Here is an 18,021-nt window from a genome sequence, read left to right as displayed (position 1 = left end):
GATAGGCACAAAATTTTAAGTGCCTCACTTTCCCTTTTGGCCGATGGAAATCTGCTGTCAGTCTAATTGTTACTGTGCTTTCTTTGCCCTTTGACTGCTTTTGAGATCTTTTCACTGTCTTTGGTGGTCTGTAGTTTTATTGAAATGTGTCTAGGTGAAGATTTACCATTTCTCATCATTATTTAAAATTTGACTATTACTTTTTCCTTTCTCTCAATTTTCTCCTTCTAGAGCTCTGGTTAAATGTACTTGGGGCTTTTCCTTCTCCTTCAGTGTCTCTTTCATACTTTCCATTGCCTTTTCTGTCTGTGCTATATTCTGTGTGATTACTTTATGTCTTTAATTCATCAGTATTTTCTCCAGTCATATCTAATTTATTATTTAACCTAGCCATTGGGTTTTATATTTTTATTGATTATAGTTTATTTTTATTTTTTATTTCTAGAAATTATAGTAGGTTGTTGTTATATTTTCCTGTTTATTCTGAGACCACTTATGATTTTATCTTTTTTTAAAAAATGTACCATACATTGTTATTTTATAGCCTGTATCTGATATTCCAATATCTGAAGTCTTTTTTTTTTTTTTTTTTTTTTTTTTTTTTTTTTTTTTTTTGAGACAGTGTCTCACTCTGTCACCCAGGATAAAGTACAGTGCACAACCATAGCTCACTGCAGTCTCAACCTCCTGGGCTTAAACGATCTTCCTGCTGCAGCCTCCTGAATAGCTAGGACTACAGGCATGTACCACCACACGCAGCTACTTTTTTAATCTTTTGCAGAGACAGGGTCTCGCTATGTTGAGCCTCCAGCCTCAGCCTCTGAAAGTGGTAGGATTACAGATGTGAGCCACTGCACCCGGCCTCTAATATCTAAAGTCTTTGTGGGTCTCAGTCTATTGTTATTTCTGCTGACTTTCACTCTTTGGGGCTTCTTTCCCAGTGTGTATGGTTGTTTCTGAAAGGGAATTTACATTTAACCAAATTTGTGGATAACCTAAGTAGCATTCTGTTGAGCAAGTTTTCATCCAAAAAAGATTTGCATTGTTTCGTTACTAGTGGGCACTGCCAACCCAGACACTTTGATTTCTCTATTTTGGATTTATCTGAAAGCAGGGAATATGAATTTGAATTCCCAACCAACATAAAGACTTGACCTGTGGTTATGGATTCTTAGGATAAAAATTATTGCCATTATTTTTTCCCTTCAGCATTTGTGTAGAGACAACAGGTTTCTTTTTTGGTTCCCTTTGCTAGAGTGTGTTTTGTTTTTAGCCCATTTCTCTCTCCTTTGGGGTGGGGGTAGCCCATGTTGATGGTTCCGCTGTTATGAAGGGCTTCAGGGCCCAGAGTGCATCCTCCCTGCTTTCCCCCTTGCCTTTCTTCTGTCGTGTATGTTTTGTATGGATTTGTTCTGTTTCTGTATCTGTTTTGTATATGCATGTGTATTTCTTGAGAATTTCCCTTTCTTGGACTTCGGCAACATGTTTGAAAATATATTTGTAATTTAACTATCATTTAGTTTTCTGAATATCTGGTTTACCATATTGAGCAAATGAAAGTCTCACAGTAAAAATTTCAAATTTTCTGAGGCCTTAATTGGATTGTATAGATATAATACAAGGTTGATTATTTGTGGTTTATTTTGTATTTGGCCATGCTTACCCTTATTTATTAATTGACGACTATGTAACAAGTACTGTTCTAAGGGCTCAGTATACATTGGTGAGTAAGACCGAAGTATCCCCTGCCCTCATGGAGGAGTAGAAAAGACAAGCAATGGTTACCTGCTGGGTGGGGTGATGGAGAAGTGCAAAGTTTATATACAATCGGGCATTATTAACTAGTGTCTGCACAGCTCCCTTGTTTTGTTGTTCTCTGCTTTTCCTTCATGGGTTAACTATTTTTGTTGGTCTGAAGGGATCCCTTAAATGTTTGTCATGTTTCATTGTACTTTTTGGGAAAGATTTGTGTGTCCATAATTTGAAGGATGTGAAAGACTCTCCTAAAAGAGCTGATTTACTAGTTGAGAGGGAAAGAGAGCTTATTTGCTATTCAGTAGTTGCGTGGCAGCAGTCATATGTGCACCGATAGCCACAGAAATAAGTAGTAATGAAGAGAAGTCTCATTTATTCAGATCCCAGTGGTCTTGAAAGTTAGTATAGTATAGTGCTTGGAGGCAAAGGTATTTGCTAATTCATTGTTAACAAATGGATTGAGTGCCTGCCATGTGCCAGGCACGATCTACTTAGTTCCCTTGGAAAGAATTCTGTGAGTGTTCTTTCCTCTCTCTTCCCTTTCACTCACCAAAGCCAGTCATTTATCAAGATCTATCTATTCTTGGAAAAATTTCTTAAATCTGTACACCATCCCCCCACCTCCCACACTCTAGTTCAAGTCTTGTCATCATCTCTCATCCAGATGATGCCAACGTCCTCTTCTTTGGGCTTTCTGAGTCTATTTTGCCCTCCAGCTAATTGGATTTCCATGCTGTTGCAGGGGGACTTTTCAAAAACACAAATCTCTGGTTATTTTCCAGCTTAAGATCCTTCAATAAATCTCATTGCTATTATGATAAAGTCTAAGCATGTTTGTGTGGCATCCAAGCCCCTTGTGACCTGGCCCTGCCTCCTCTCCAGCCTCAGCTCCCAGCCCCTTACTGTTCCTGCTGCTGCCCCGAACACTGGGCTTAGGTTTATTGTTCTCTTACTCAAGAATCCAGCAAATGCTCACTGGGCAACTGCCATGTGCAAAGCACTGGGGGTACCAAGGTGAGTAAACTGGACAAAGCCCCACCCTTGGAGGGTTGTATTCCAGGGGAAAGATAGACCCTGAGCAAACAGACATTTACTATAATATAAGGTATGATGGAAAAAATAAAGCCAGATTAGCAGATAGAGGGGAGTGGTGGGGCAAATCTAAATAGGCTAGGTAAGGAAGGTCTCTCGGAGGAGGTGGTGTGTGAACAGAGACCTGAATGGTGGGAGGGAGCGAGCCCCTGAGTATCTGGGGATGAATATTCTGGGCAAAAGAGTAGTCAGTACCAAGGCACTGAAGCAGAGGCAGGCTTGGCATGTCTGAGCAACAGGAAGAAAAAGTCAGTATGTGACTGAGATGGAAGAGTGGAATAGACAATGAGCATGTTCATTTTCTTTTGCTGTGTAACAAAAACATGGCGACTTCATACCCATTCATTACCTCACGGTTTCTGTAGGTCAGAAGTCTGGCTTAGTTCAGCTGAGGTCTCAGGTTCAGGGTGTCCCACTTAGGATGTCAGCTCTGGGGAAGAATCTGCTCCCACACTCATTCAGGTTATTGGCAGAATTCAGTTCCTTGCGGTTGTAGGACTGAAGTCTCTGTTTCCTGGCTGTTGGTGGTGAGGGCAGCTCCCATCTCCTGGAAACCACTTGCAGTTCTGTGCCATAGGCCTTCTCCCAGGCCCTCTCATAACACTGCACCAGCAGCAGGATCCCTCACATCAGATCCCCCTCACACCAGATCCCCCTCACACTTTGTGTCAGGCCCACCTGGGTGATCACTGTCTCGTAACATCAACTGACTTCAGCCCTTAATTCCATCTACAAAATCCCTGTGCAGCAGCACTAATCTAAACACCAGACTAATTTTTGGCTGAGTAGCGAGGGGATAGGAATTTGGGGGGGCTGTCTTAGGAATTCTGCCTGCCACCATGAAGTTGGACTGGTGGCTGGGGTCACGCCAACCAGGCTCATAGGGCATGGTGAGGACTCGAGGGTTTTGTTCTGATGAGGTGGGAGCAGCCTGAGTAAGGACCATCGTGTCTCTGGGTGGAGAGCAAATTGTGGAGCTGGCGAGACGCAGAAGGTATTGCAGGTGTCCAGCGGGAGATGATGGTGGCCTGCGCTCAGGTGGCATTGACTCCTGAACAGCTTGCAGTCCCCCAAGTGTACCATGTTGCCTTGTGTCCCTATATCTTTGCACATGTTTCTCCTGTTGCCTGGAGCATTTCTCATCACCACCGACACCATGTGGGGCTTCTTCACCGAAACAAGTCCCCACTGGGTGCTCCAAACCTAGCTCAGATGCTGCCTGGAGGCCCCTCCACAGTGTTTCCCACCCCCTGGCACCTTCTCGCCAACCTGAGCTGTGTTGGGTCTGTTAAGCTGTCTTCTGCCCTGTCCTGTAACCTCTCTGGAGTCAGGGGCTTTGTGTTTGGTTCCTGTGTTTCCATTGTCTAGCCTAGTGCATGGCATATTATAGATGCTTGATGATGTTTGTGGGCTGAATACAAGAACTATGGGAGATGACTGGGTGTGAAGTAGACATGTTACGACTGTTGGAAAGCTCACCCTGTAGAGGGAAAGAGCATATATAAAACAATATACAATACAGTGAACTGGAATACAGACACCATGCCACATGCACAGAGGAGGTGTGCCATCTCTACAGATTGCTAGTGTGCGTGGAGCTTAAAGGGAGCCTTTATCCTACTCAGTCTGCAATAGTTGGTGCTAGCTTTTCACATTCCTCCATTGCATGAAATATTGACAGTATTGCAAAGAATTCCATTTTGTTATATCTAAAAACATTTGTTTGGCAATACTTTTAGCCATTAACTTATTCTATAATTAAAGAAGTAAACAGTCATTCACTTAAAACATTCTATAACTTAAGACTGACAAGTAACCTTCCTTCCCTATCTGTATTTCAACTACTCAGAAAAGAAGGTCTGTACTAGTGAAATTTTGCTTAAGAATAGGACCTCTTAATTCAAAATAACGAACACTTACAGATAAAGTGTCCTTTCAGAGGGAGGAAATTGTCAATCTGGTTACTAATGAGAAACAAACTAAAATAGTAAGAATATCATTTCTGTGACTCAACTAAACATTTCTAAAGTTTGAACTTTAAAAAGTGGGACGCTGGAAAGAATGATTTAACCAGAGTAGACACAGTGATGTTATTTAAAACTTCATAAGCTTAAAAGCAAAATAATGACGGAGTCCAGTTTCACCCTGCTGGCTTCCCCGTTGGCCATTCACAGTGGGGCAGCGTGTCTGCCAGGAGTGGCCAAGGTGCCTGCCAGACCCTCCGTTGCAAGTAGAGGTGCACCCACCATGGAATCACAGGGTGAGGACTCATAATTGGCATAAGCCAAAAAAAGTTATTAAAAAAACCCTTTTCATTTATATTGCCAAGTTTCTCTGTTTTCTAGTGATCTGTCTTGGAGAATAGAAATCTGTGGTGCAGGAACTGTTTGCTGTACAGTCTTGTGTAAATAATTGGATATTCTATTTCCAATTAGAGGCTCGGGCTATAGGGCCAACTGTGATGTTTTCTAGCTCCCTGGAAAGGGTGTCTGGGTGTGGAGAATATCTTCTTTCTGGTTAGCAGCGATTGGGTGGCTGGCTGGGAAAGGAGACACAGCATTTCTGCATTTAAATATAATTTTAATTTGGTTCAGATTTTTTAAAGCTTTTGGATTTGCAATGCATTAACTTGGTTTTATGATACTGTCCTTATATTCCTTCCCTTGCTTCTCTAAATAGGATGAGGAGAATAAGCAGATCCAGGACCCCTTGGAGCCCTGAAACTAGAATCTGAGAACACTTGAACTCCTGTTTGCTCTCAGAACCGAGTGAACAAGGCTCCCGGAGCAGGCCTTGCCGGGTTCACCTGGGGGCAGCGCTAAGAGGGAACTTTAGTCTTATCCTTTTCTCTGCTCTGAAGGCGTTTTAGATGAAGAAAAACAGAATAATTTCATGGAAAGTGCCAAATACCCCCTCAGAAGTTCTCTGGGTAGTTTGCCTGACTTTGTTTGGCCTCACTGCCAGATAGCACCGCTGGTTTGTCTGTGTGTGGCCGCATGGGCTAATATGTTGACATGGGGGACCCGGTGCGGATGCTTCCATAGGCCTGATGAGATCAGTGCTGACATAGGCTTGGGAGGCATCCTAAATGTGATGCCACTTCTCTTGGCTTCCCTTTTATAAAAGGGGGCGGGGAAGGAGGTCTAGGGTAGGGGTAAGGCCAGAGTGGGAGAGTTACCTGGCAACTTCTCTGTGCCTTTTTGTAGCCTCAGTGTTGAATGGTCAACTGCACATCTAATCGACTTCTTTAACCATTGCTCCTGAGAGCCTCTAACTTGCTGGCACTGTACCAGGACAGACAGTCTAATGTAGTCCACATCTGGTTCAAATGTCAGACTCCTCTTCCTAGCTGAGTCTCCTCTGTTTCGTGGTCTGTAAGTTGAGGATAGTACCACTTTCTTCACAGGATTATAAAAATTAAATCTTCTAATTTATGTAAATCACTAGCACAAAGTAAATGCTCAATAAATGTTTTCTTGTTTCCTAAGACAAATACAGTCTCTGCTCTCACATGCTAGCTTTTTCCAACAGTCTGGACAGAGGGCCATCCAGCTTCCCATCTGCCAGATGACCGTGGACCTTCACACCCATCTTGGAAGGCAGTTCATCCCATTTTCAGATGGTGTAGTTGTTGGAAAGTACTTCCTTAAGTGAGGTGAAAATCTTGCTCCCCGTAGGTCCCTCTGGCTGCGCCTAAATGGAATATTTGCTCTTTCTTCCATACAGAAGTCCTAAGCTGTTACTGACAATCAGCCTGTGTCTACCTTCTCCCCAAGCCCACTCTCACCCAGGCTAAATGTTCCTCTTCCTTTTGGTTCTTCCCATGTTATGTGGCTTCAGTACCTTCTCTCTCTACCTGGTTGCTGGTTTTCTGGACCTGTCCTGGGGAGCCAGTGTTCCATTTATTCCTGTTTTATTTACTTTTAGGGTATAAGTGAATATTCCAGATGTGCTCTGACAAATGGCTCCTACCTCCTTTCATTCTGGTTTTTAATCTTCTGTCAATGTAGCCTAACATCCCACTGGCATCTTTGATAACTGTATCCTGCTATTTCACAATTAAACTTGGCCAATCAGATTTCACATCCTTCCCATCTTCTACTTGCACAAGTGGAATTTTTAAGTTAGAAGTTCAAATTCATTGGGTTAGGTTTTGCCCATCACCTAATTTTTTGGGGGGAGGGGAAGACCTTATTAATGTGATTTAATACACAGGTCACACTTATAACACTTAATATATGCCCACATATTACTTACTAATGCCAGGTGCTGTTTTAAGTATTTTGATAAATTTCACCTTTGCTCTGTCTCCACAACTATCTTATGATACAAGTACTATTATTCCCATTTTATAGATGACAAAACTGAGGCATAGAGAGGTTGTGGTCACATGGTGAACTGTGTTGAGATTCACACAGTAGTAAGTGATAGAGGCAGTATTTGAAACTAGGTAGTCTGGCTTTATAGCCTGTGTTCATTATCACTCAGCTGGAGTGACTGTTACATGAACTAGCGCTTCTGGTTTTCTTTTTTGAGACAGAGTCTCACTCTGTTGCTCAGGTTGGTGTACAGTGGCATAATTTCGACTCACTGCAACCTCCGCCACCTGGGCTCAAGTCATTCTCCTGCCTCAGGCTTCCAAATAGCTGGGATTACAGGTGCCTGCCACCATGCCCAGCTAATTTTTGTATTTTTAGTAGAGACAAGGTTTCACCATGTTGGCCAGGCTGGTCTCGAACTCGTGACCTCAGGTGATCTGCCTGCCTCAGCCTCCCAAAGTGTTGGGATTACAGATGTGAGCCATCGCACCCTCCTAGGCTGCTGCTTTTTCTTTTTTTCTTGATTAATGAATTTGATCACTGTGCCATCAAAGTTCTCGTTTAAGGGATCATAATAGTGTGAATGGAATGGGGGCTTGGGTGGAACACTTCTGTCCACTTATAAGGACCTTTCTAGATAATCAGTGGTTTGTTGTTGGGCTTTTTTTCTGGTTGCGGGTAAAGTGGGTAGGGTGCTGGCTGTTGAGTTCAAACAAATCTACCTTATGGAATACTAGATAACTTGGGGTCTTATAAATTGTTTGGTCGTAGCAATGTCATGACTTCCTCAACTTCCTTGTTGAAATCCAGATATGATTTAATTATAGCCTTCATTAGATCTGCCGGTCTATTCATCATATCACAAAAGGCAATATAGTCAGATTTGTGACTGTAACTCTTTTTTTTAGGTACTCAACAAGTCATTCTGGTTAAATTTTGCCTAGGACCTGCTGTTTTTACCAGATTTATTTGTAAAACCCTTTTCCTTTTGTCTTTTTTTTTCCAGCTACATGATTTTTATTTTTATTTATTTATTTCCTTTCACCTTTTGAAAGCTGAAACAATCATTTTTCCATTTCTCTAGAGAGGCATATGTGAAAACTCACCACACTTCCTAAGCTAGTTCTCTTTGGCTAAACCTCAAACTCTTGGGAAAGAGGTGGATAACCAGAGTTGGCCAAGCCAGGTGCCGTGTGTGAGTGGTTTCTGGGGCAGCACTGGCTGCAGTTAGCAATGTCCCCACACAAAGATGGGACCACCTCAAGACAAGGTGTCCTGTGCTGTCCCCGTAGCCTTGCTTGTCTGCGCAGACCCAGGCACCCAAGATTTCCCCCAACCCACCCTGGGTGAACTCCCCTGTGCTCTTGTTTGGCCCTCCACCATACACACTTCTCTTGGCAGAAGAGAAGGAAACCAGGAGTTGCTGAGCAATCTGTGTCTTCCCTTAGCCCAGGGCCCTTTGCTCTCAGCAGTTGGCTCTCCTTGTTCTCAGTCTTCTTATCCTAGTTACTAGAGTTTTCTTATGCTTCTTAATTTTTCCTTTCTTGTTCCTTGAAGCTGGAGCTGATGTTCAAGAAGAGTTCCCTGCCCTCTAAAGCAGGGAACAGTCAGTGAGAGCAGTCAGTCTCACTGTGGAAGTTAGGTCCAAGCGGGGGAATGACAGCTAATGACATAAGGCAACCTGCAGGAGTGGTGCAGACCAGGGAGGCTGCAGCCAGGAGCCAGGCTGAGGGAAGGTGCCCCAGTGAGGGCTTCCTGGAGGAGGTTGGACCAAGACTCACTGGCTGGGAGAGACAGTCTTGGCTGGAGTGATGGCGGGCCTCAGAGAGAAGAGGAAAATGAGGCTCCTCAGGTAACTTGGGGTTTGCAAATAGCTGGTCCTCAGTTTTGCTGTCAGGACACTGAAGTACTGTTATGAATTAGGACGGTTTAATCACAAGTAGGAGGAAATATAAGCAAGCACTGACTGATGATAGTTAATGTTAGAGATTGTAGGAGAGAAAGCTGGGAAGACAAACCTCAAACCTCTTTAGCCAGTTAACGAAAAATTCTCTATTTTATTCTTTCTTTTTCTCAATTATCCTAATCCCTTTCATTTAAGACCTTAGTTTTTAAAGAGTCTCCTTTTGGGTCTCTATTTCAGTCAAACCTCATTAAAGAACATCCCTTTTCATTTTTAATGCGTAATTTCCATTTACCAAGAGTAGCTTTTGGAGAGAGATCAAGATCAAACCATTTACCTCTACACATAGCACCTCTCTCCTCCATCCCATTATGCCTCTCACTAAAGCAGAACTAAAACCCTCACCTCATAAGCCATGCTTTTATCGCAGACATTTCAAGGGAATGGCTTTGGATGGCTTTAATAAAATTTTCCCTAATTTGAGTCATTCATCCAACGCTATGTTGTGTTTGAATGACCTATGTTACTTTTCTTATGTAGAGATAGTCCACTGGCACCCAAATATTTCAGAATTTTAAGTGAAAAAGAAAAGATGGACCCAGGCGTGGTGGCTCACACCTGTAATCCCAGCACTTTGGGAGGCCGAGGTGGGCGGATCAGTTGAGGTCAGGAGTTTAAGACCAGCCTGGCCAACATGGTGAAATCCCCATCTCTACTAAAAATACAAAAATTAGCCAGGTGTGGTGGTGCATGCCTGTGATCCCAGCTATTCAGGAGGCTAAGTCAGGAGAATCGCTTGAACCCAGGAGGCAGAGGTTGCAGTGAGCCAAGATCACGCCATTGCACTCCAGCCTGGGTGACAAGAGCGAGACAAAAAAAATGTATTTCAAGAAAACAATACATAGGAACTTCATCATACTGCTGGTCTCTGATGCCATTGTTTGGGGCTACCTTATGCGTGAGAGCACTTCAAATCTCCTTTGGTACTTTAGTTACTAAGTCATAACCAAGAGCAGCAAAGTGAGGGTCTCTTTGGAAGCAGAGTGTCCTTATATTTAGAAGATGTGTTTTCTCTAGAATATCACTGCCCCATAGAACTTTTTGCAATGTTGGAAATATTCTATAATTGGGTCATGCTAGCTGCTAGCCACTAGTGCAACTGAGGAGCTGATTTGTAAATTTTATTTGGCTTTAATTTAAATAAAGCTTGTTTAAACATCTTAAATTTTATAATTCTGTTAACCTGTATGTTTTTTATGTTCTGGTCTCAGGAACACTTTTTTACCCCCAGACCATCTTACCTTTTCTGGTGAAAAGGGTTTGGGTTCCCAGCAAGGAGTTGCATCTCTAAGACAGCAAATTTGATTAGGCTTCTTTTTTTTTTGAGACAGAGTCTTGCTCTGTCCCCGAGGCTGGAGTGCAGTGGCGTGATCTCGGCTCACTGCAAGCTCCGCCTCCCGGGTTCACGCCATTCTCCTACCTCAGCCTCTCCGAGTAGCTGGGACTACAGGCGCCCGCCACCACGCCCGGCTAATTTTTTTTTTTTTTTTTGTATTTTTAGTAGAGACGGGGTTTCACCGTGTTAGCCAGGATGGTCTCGATCTCCTGACCTCGTGATCCGCCCGCCTCAGCCTCCCAAAGTGCTGGGATGACAGGCTTGAGCCACCGCGCCCAGCCTAGGCTTCTTAAACAGTCCTATGATTCTGTGGGAGGGGCACCCATGTTTAGAGCAAAAATTTACCACACAAGAATCTTTCTTATAAAATTACTGTCCTTTTTACCTTCTTTACCAAAAATACCTCTTTATATCTTTAGCTTTCTTTTCATCTCTTATTTCCTGATTGCTTTACCTTGTTTTAGACATAACCCTATGAGGTTTGAGTTAGACAAAGATATTTTACCTTTAATAAGAACATTAATAACATAAGAAAGTGTTTTCCTGTAATTCTTAAATCAGAAATTACCCAGATACTTAATATCAAATAATAACCTTAGATCCTAAATTATAACAAGTTTATAAGCATTTATTCCATTACATTTACCTGATTAATGTAATAGTTTACCTAGACTATTAACAAAAACTGTGATAGCTAATATTTAAAGTTATTTTCCTGTTAACTATTTTATAGCTGTGAATTTCAGGTATTTACTTAAGTAATAAAACTTATGCTTAATTTTAAGGGTATTTATACCAATAACTCAGCATTTAGTTATTTTCATTAAGCCAACAATATTTCATAGGTATACGCAAACAAAGATTATTCTCTCTTGGGCTGGGTTTTATAGTTGATAACTCTCATGGCAAATGTTATAGTATTCTGCAGGGATAAACATTGCTAGTGTTTTACCAATAATTTTTTTTTTTTTTTGAGACGGAGTTTTGCTCTTGTTGCCCAGGCTGGAGTGCAATGGCACCATCTCAGCTCGCTGCAACCTCTGCCTCCCAGATTTAAGTGATTCTCCTGCCTCGCCCTCCTGAGTAGCTGGGATTACAGGCATGCACCACCATGCCAGGCTAATTTTGTATTTTTAGTAGAGACGGGGTTTCTCCATGTTTGTCGGGCTGGTCTTGAACTCCCGACCTCAGGTGATCCACATGTCCCAGCCTCCCAAAGTGCTGGGATTACAGACGTGAGCCACCGTGCCCAGCCTACCAATAATTTTAAAGCCACCTTATTTATTAAAGATTTTACTTAAGTCACGGGTATCTGGGTAATTTCCAATTTAAGAATTACAGGAAAACATTTTATTTTTAATGTTCTCATTAAAGGTAAAATATCTTTGTCTAATTCAAACCTTATAGGGTTATGTCTAAAAGCATTTGACTAGTCTTTTAAGTATCTGATTAAGCGCTTTTGTATTTTTTTAAGCCAATTAACAAGAGCTCTTTATATATTTTTAGTAGTGAAACATTGTTTACACAATGTATAAATATATAGAGGTATTTAGGCATGCTGATCGAAATACATTTTATAGATTCATAAAGACTTCCTTTTTCCTTTTTTCTAGTTAAAAATTCTTGGTAACATGTTGCATCACTCTAGGCAGTTCTCAGCTAAATAGTCCCAAATTTTCATATTAAAGGAAAGAACTTAGGTGAAGATCCGATAGCAAAATTTACATTATAAGCTACAGGGAGAAAAAGTTTGGTGTGCTAGAGGGAAATTAAAATAAATTTAGCTGCCAATTAAACAAATATTATAAAATTATATATATATAATGTATATCTAATATATAATATATGCATATCATAAAATGCATATATAATTTATAATGGCCTTTTAAATATACATAGATATACACACACACACACACACACACACACACAGAGAGATCCTGTAGCTTTACTTTAGTACTTTAGCCATGAAATAAGTATAAATTCGTTGGCTTGCAAAAAAAAAAAAAAAAAAGTTAGATCCAAACAGTGTTTTTTTTTTTTTTTTTTTTTTTTTTTGAGACGGAGTCTTACTCTGTCGCCCAGGCTGGAGTGCAGTGGCGCGATCTCGGCTCACTGCAACCTCCGCCTCCCGGGTTCATGCCATTCTCCTGCCTCAGCCTCTCCGAGTAGCTGGGACTACGGGCGCCCGCCACCACGCCCGGCTAATTTTTTGTATTTTTGGTAGAGACGGGGTTTCACCGTGGTCTCGATCTCCTGACCTCATGATCCACCCGCTTCGGCCTCCCAAAGTGCTGGGATTACAGGCGTGAGCCACCGCGCCCGGCCCCAAACAGTGGTTTTTATCTCAGTGGAAAAGTAACAGCAGATTTAAAGTAGGCAAAAAGGAAAACAGAAAAAGAGAATTTAGGAACTCTATAGTTTGCAGGTCGACCTTAGGGTTCTTTTTCCTTAATGTAAATGTGCACAAAGACCATATTCTATTTTACATAAACTCTGGCAAGTAGAGGTGCCATAAAACCTACGGAGTACTTGAAAGGGGATCATTCTCCTTATTTTCTCCTTATTTTTAGAGTATTTCTTTCCCACATTTTTTTTTTTCTTTTTTTTACTTGAAAGGAGGAACTGAGCTCTGGCCTAGGGTTTTTGTGTGGTGGATGGATATGTGTCCTGGACGAGCCATTTTAAAAATTAATTTGCACTGAGGATTTCCCTGCAAGGTTGCTGCGTGTTGGGGGGGTGTCAACCCCCTAGGCACTCCCACAAGGCCCCCAGTCACCCATGGGCGCCTTTTGGCTGGGAGGAGCAAATGCCATTTCTCTTCAGAGCTGAAAAGACTCAGTCTCTCTTTACCTACGAAAACAACAGTTCAGTTTCTCACACAAATGCGCGCAGTCAAGCCAAATTGAGATGGATTCTGAGAGAAAAAGCAATAGAGGAGATCCTTTCAAATGTACCTTCGAACTAGAATTAGGATTCTTAAACAACTTCCTAGGAGAAAAATCAGCTCAAGAATAAATTAAGGACCATCAACCAAAATGGGAGGTCCGGAGCTCAGGAGGACTTACCAGTTCCACCAGAGGAGAAGCTCAAACTGGGTGAGGCTTCAATGGGCCCCAGCTGGTACCTTAGCTCCAGTTTTGGGCAACTCCTTCAGGGTCCTGAGTCTTCTCTGAGGCCCCATGTGTTTGGGTATCAAATTATTGTCAATGAAAAGAGTCAAACTCTGTAAAATATTTGAAGAGATTTATTCTGAGCCAAATATGAGTGACCATGGCCTGTGACACAGCCCTCAGGAGGTCTTGAAAGAATGTGCCCCTGGTGGTTGGGGGCACAGCTTGGTTTTATACATTTTAGGGAGGCATGAGCCATCCATCAATCAAATACTTTTAAGAAATACATTGATTTGGTCCAGAAAGGCGGGACAACTCAAAGCAGGGGCTTCCAGGCTGTAGGTGAATTTAAACATTTTCTGGTTGACAATTGGTTGAGTTTGTCTAAAGACTGGGGATTGATAGAAAGGAAATGTTCAAGTTAAGATAAAGGATTGTGGAGACCAGGGTTCCTTTGAAGTCTTATAGTGGCTGTCCTTAGAGACAACAAATGACAAATGTTTCCTATTCCAGTCTTTAAAAGGTGCTAGACTTTTAGTTAATTTCTTTAGGATTGGGAGGGCCTGGAAGAAAAAGATCTAGCTATGTTACTAGAGATTCTTTACAGATGCAAATTTTCCCCCACAAAGGACAGCTTTGCAGGGCCATTTCAAGATATGGCAAAGAAACATGTTTTGGGGTAAAATATTTTGACTTTCTTCTTTGTCACATGTTATGCCAGAATCAGATTGGAAAGTAAGTCAGGATATATAGGGTTAAATAAAACCTATCTGATGAGAATTTATGGTTTGTAGGGCATGACTCTCCAGACCTCTTAGATAGGAATTTGGGCAAGATAAAAAAATCTGAGCTTAGTCCTCAGTATGTATCCAAGATATACAACATGATGCTATGGAATACATGTAATATTTAAAAGGTTGCTATAGTTGAAGCAAATTAACATATTTATCATCTCACATAGTTATCCACTTTTTTGTTTTTGTGGCAAGATCAACTGAAATCTACTCAGCATGAATCCCATATACAGTACGATTGTATTACCTACAGTCCTCATGTTGTCCATTAGAGCTCCAGGCTTGTTCATCCTATGTATCTGCTGCTTTTTATCCTTTGACCTGCATCTCCCCATTTCCTCTGCCTTCTGCCCCCATCCCCATAACCACTGTTTTATTCTCTCTCTGTATATTTGACTTTTTTAAAAAATTTCTTTTTTTTTGGGACAGAGTCTCGCTCTGTCACCCAGACTGGAATGTGATGGCGTGATCTTGGCTCACTGCAACCTCCGCCTCCTGGGTTCAAGCAATTCAGCTGCCTCAGCCTCCCAAGTAGCTGGGACTACAAGCGCCCACCACCACGCCCGGCTATTGTTTTTTTGTTTTTGTTTTGTTTTGTTTTGTTTTTTTAGTAGAGGGAGAGTTTCACCATTTTGGTCATGCTTGTCTCCAACTCCTGACCTCAAGTGATCCGCCTGCCTCAGCCCCCCAAAATGCTGGGATTACAAGCATGAGCCACCACGCCTGGCCTCTTTTTTTTTTTTTTTTTGAGGTGGAGTTTCACTCTTGTTGCCCAGGCCGGAGTGCAATGGTGCGATCTCGGCTCACCGCAACCTCTGCCTCCTAGGTTCAAGCAATTCTCCTGCCTCAGCCTCCCTAGTAGCTGGGATTATAGGCATGCGCCACCACGCCCGACTAATTTTGTATTTTTAGTAGAGACGGGGTTTCTCCATGCTGGTCAGGTTGGTCTCGAACTCCCCACCTGCCTTGATCCACCTGCCTTGGCCTCCCAAAGTGCTGGGATTACAGGCGTGAGCCACTGCACCTGGCCCATATGGAGGAATAAAAACCCTGGGCACACAGAACAGTAGGATGAATTGCTGAGGTTTTCACCAGGAGTAGGTGGGTGACAGCCAGCGATGAGAAGAGAAGACTCCATTCCCTCCATCACCCAGGCACTGGGCAACCTGGGGCAGCCCCTCCACCCACCTAAGCCTCTCTCTTCTTACTGTCAATGTGGGCATGACACAGTTACTGGTGGGGATGTTTTGGGGATTAACCCAGACACCACCAGTGACCGAAAGTGCCACACGTTCCCGTACCCAGTCCTGCCTGCCTCTCACCTCTGCCCTCCCCTGAGCTCTTTGCTTCAGACTTTCACTTTCTATGCTCAAGTAAATCTAGAATTACCACATATAAATACTCTAACATTCTGGGCCTGAATTTGACAGGAAAGCATGTGGGAGCTTCTGGACTGAGGTCATGGTGGTATCTCCCACCCCACCACACACACCCTTTTGTGAATACTGTCTGGGAGATGGGGCCCAGCTTAGTAACTTAATGAATAGGGTGAAATAATGTTGGACACATTATACTCAATGTAAGAATGCATCATTCCCAACCATTCTCATATTTATATTTTCTCTTTTCAGGGATCCACATCTTCTGGACCCAACTGTGGAATATGTGAAGGTAGGAAATCAGAATTAAACATGTAGCCGTGACCCTGGGTAGTAGATTTCCCATTTGGAACACAAAGTTGCTAAATAATGCTGCAGCCTGGTTTGTGTAAAAAGCTGATTAGACTCTCCAAAACAACAGGGAGGAAATTTGACTCCCTTAGGCCTTTGGTAAATTTTGTAGGGGTCTCACGTCATCCTATTACAGGTACCCTTATCTGGCCTTAGAGCCAGATGTGTTTTAAAACTCAGAGGTTTTTTTTTTTTTTTTTTTCCCCAGAAAGGTAATCTGGTACATATAGTAATAGAGACGTTTGGGGTCAGCACTCCATAATCACACTCCTTATTTTCAGAGTTACATGTAAGAATATTCACACTAAGAGGGATAAATAGATGACAAATGATTTTATGTAGTTCAGGTCACATTTTGCCACCAAATGAGTTTGCTGCCAAGTGAGGTTTTTTTAATATTAGTGTTCAGAGTTTTTTGGATTTTAGAATGTAGATGAGGAATTGTGGACCCGTATTTACCTTCAGTGGAGGACTGAAGGCTCCCCGAGATTTTATGAGCCATCTTTTCCATTCCAACAGCCACCCTCTTATTCAGGGCTAATCTGGGGCCAAGTAGTAATATTAGGTACTTAGTTACTTTCCAGCGGGACTGGCAGTCAATGCTTCTAAATATTCAACCCTTCTAAATAATGTATTTTTTCTGAGCAGGAAGAAAAGATGCTTTTCACTTCTTCCCTCTGCCTCCTCATTTTCTGGTGTTCCTTTTTGCTTTATTTTCTTTTATTTTTGAAACTGTATTCTGTCACCTCCTACAGAAGAAAGAAGTCTGATTCTCACATTTGGTTTCTTGGATTTACAACAACATACTTATTTTTTGGGAGAAATCGTGGCAAGAGTTAGAGTTTAGAATCAGGAGTCTCATTCCATCTTCACTATCCCAAGGGCAGCATCCTAGTTTCAGAGTATGTAGGCCTATCGCTTTTGTGTGTACCCCTGCCTTCCCCCAGAGTTCTGCCATTTCCTTCCTCTTTAAAAGACCGGAGGATGGACGGAAGAGGAGGAAGCTCCAGTAGAACCACTTGGCCACTTGGGGTGGTCGTAGTGAAGTTTGTTGGAATGGATGTGGATATTCTTTTTTCCCGTCACTTATACCTGAATGACAACTGAGCAGTGTTTTCATGGGAGAAAATGTGTAATCCTAAACCCGCAGGGCTACCACACCAGAATCTGGCCAGAGCTTGATAAATAGTGTATCTGTGTCCCTCCCAGATGCGTCACATGTTTTGTGCAGGTTGTGCATTGCAAAGTATTAGAGGATGCTATTTGCATAGACTGTGATTTGACTTAACAAAAAATGCACTCTAGAATTCTGCAGTGTGTAACAATAGCCCTTTAAAAATCACTCCATGCCTTGTTTCAGAAATAGGCTATCTCCTACCACGGGCCAGTCTGGCTGTGCTCAGCAAGTATACTCCCTTCTTCTTACTGTAATACCTCAGTCTTTTCTTTTACAAAAGTCTAAACCCCTTTTAAGGTAATTTGGTGGTGCATTCTCAAGCTAAATATAGAGGATTTTGGAGTGGCCTATTTAGGTATTATCCAAGCTATTGCATCCCATTTATGAATATCAATCATTGTGAGTTGATTGGTATTGACAAAGAAGAGATATTGGAGTTGTCGGTGGCTTCTGTTTATCTGGGCTCTCTTTGCCTTCTCCTGGCAGTGAGATGTGATGGAACTGCTCTTTGAGGTTCAGAGGGTTCTCCTTTTCAAGAACTTGTTGAGGTATTCCAAAGGGTACCCTTTCCTCCTAACTTGATCTGAATCTAGTCAGAGCCTTATAAATGATGTGTCTGTATCCTTCCTGAATGCATCACTTTTTTCTTTTTCTTTCTCACTTCACCCTTGGTTTAGAGGGAAGGTTTGGGAATGTGTTGGGCCAATGTAGGGTATTTTCATTTGCCTCTATGGACACGAAG

The 18,021-nt window shown here is 42.2% G+C and overlaps 1 protein-coding gene across 6 annotated transcripts in view; it reads left to right on the top strand.

Moving 5' to 3' along the window:
* The window catches only part of BCAR3 (BCAR3 adaptor protein, NSP family member), a 279,135-nt gene that overhangs the window by 182,574 nt on the left and 78,540 nt on the right, over window positions 1-18,021 (top strand). For all 6 annotated transcript variants that reach the window (XM_063625549.1, XM_063625548.1, XM_063625546.1 and 3 more), the window contains one exon: window positions 16,004-16,043. In XM_063625549.1, coding sequence (XP_063481619.1) covers window positions 16,004-16,043 — 40 coding nt within the window. The remainder of the gene's footprint in view (window positions 1-16,003; window positions 16,044-18,021) is intronic.

This window comes from Symphalangus syndactylus, chromosome 12 (genome assembly GCF_028878055.3).
Source record: "Symphalangus syndactylus isolate Jambi chromosome 12, NHGRI_mSymSyn1-v2.1_pri, whole genome shotgun sequence".
Taxonomy (NCBI): domain Eukaryota; kingdom Metazoa; phylum Chordata; class Mammalia; order Primates; family Hylobatidae; genus Symphalangus; species Symphalangus syndactylus.
This window is presented reverse-complemented; position numbering and strand designations above follow the sequence as displayed.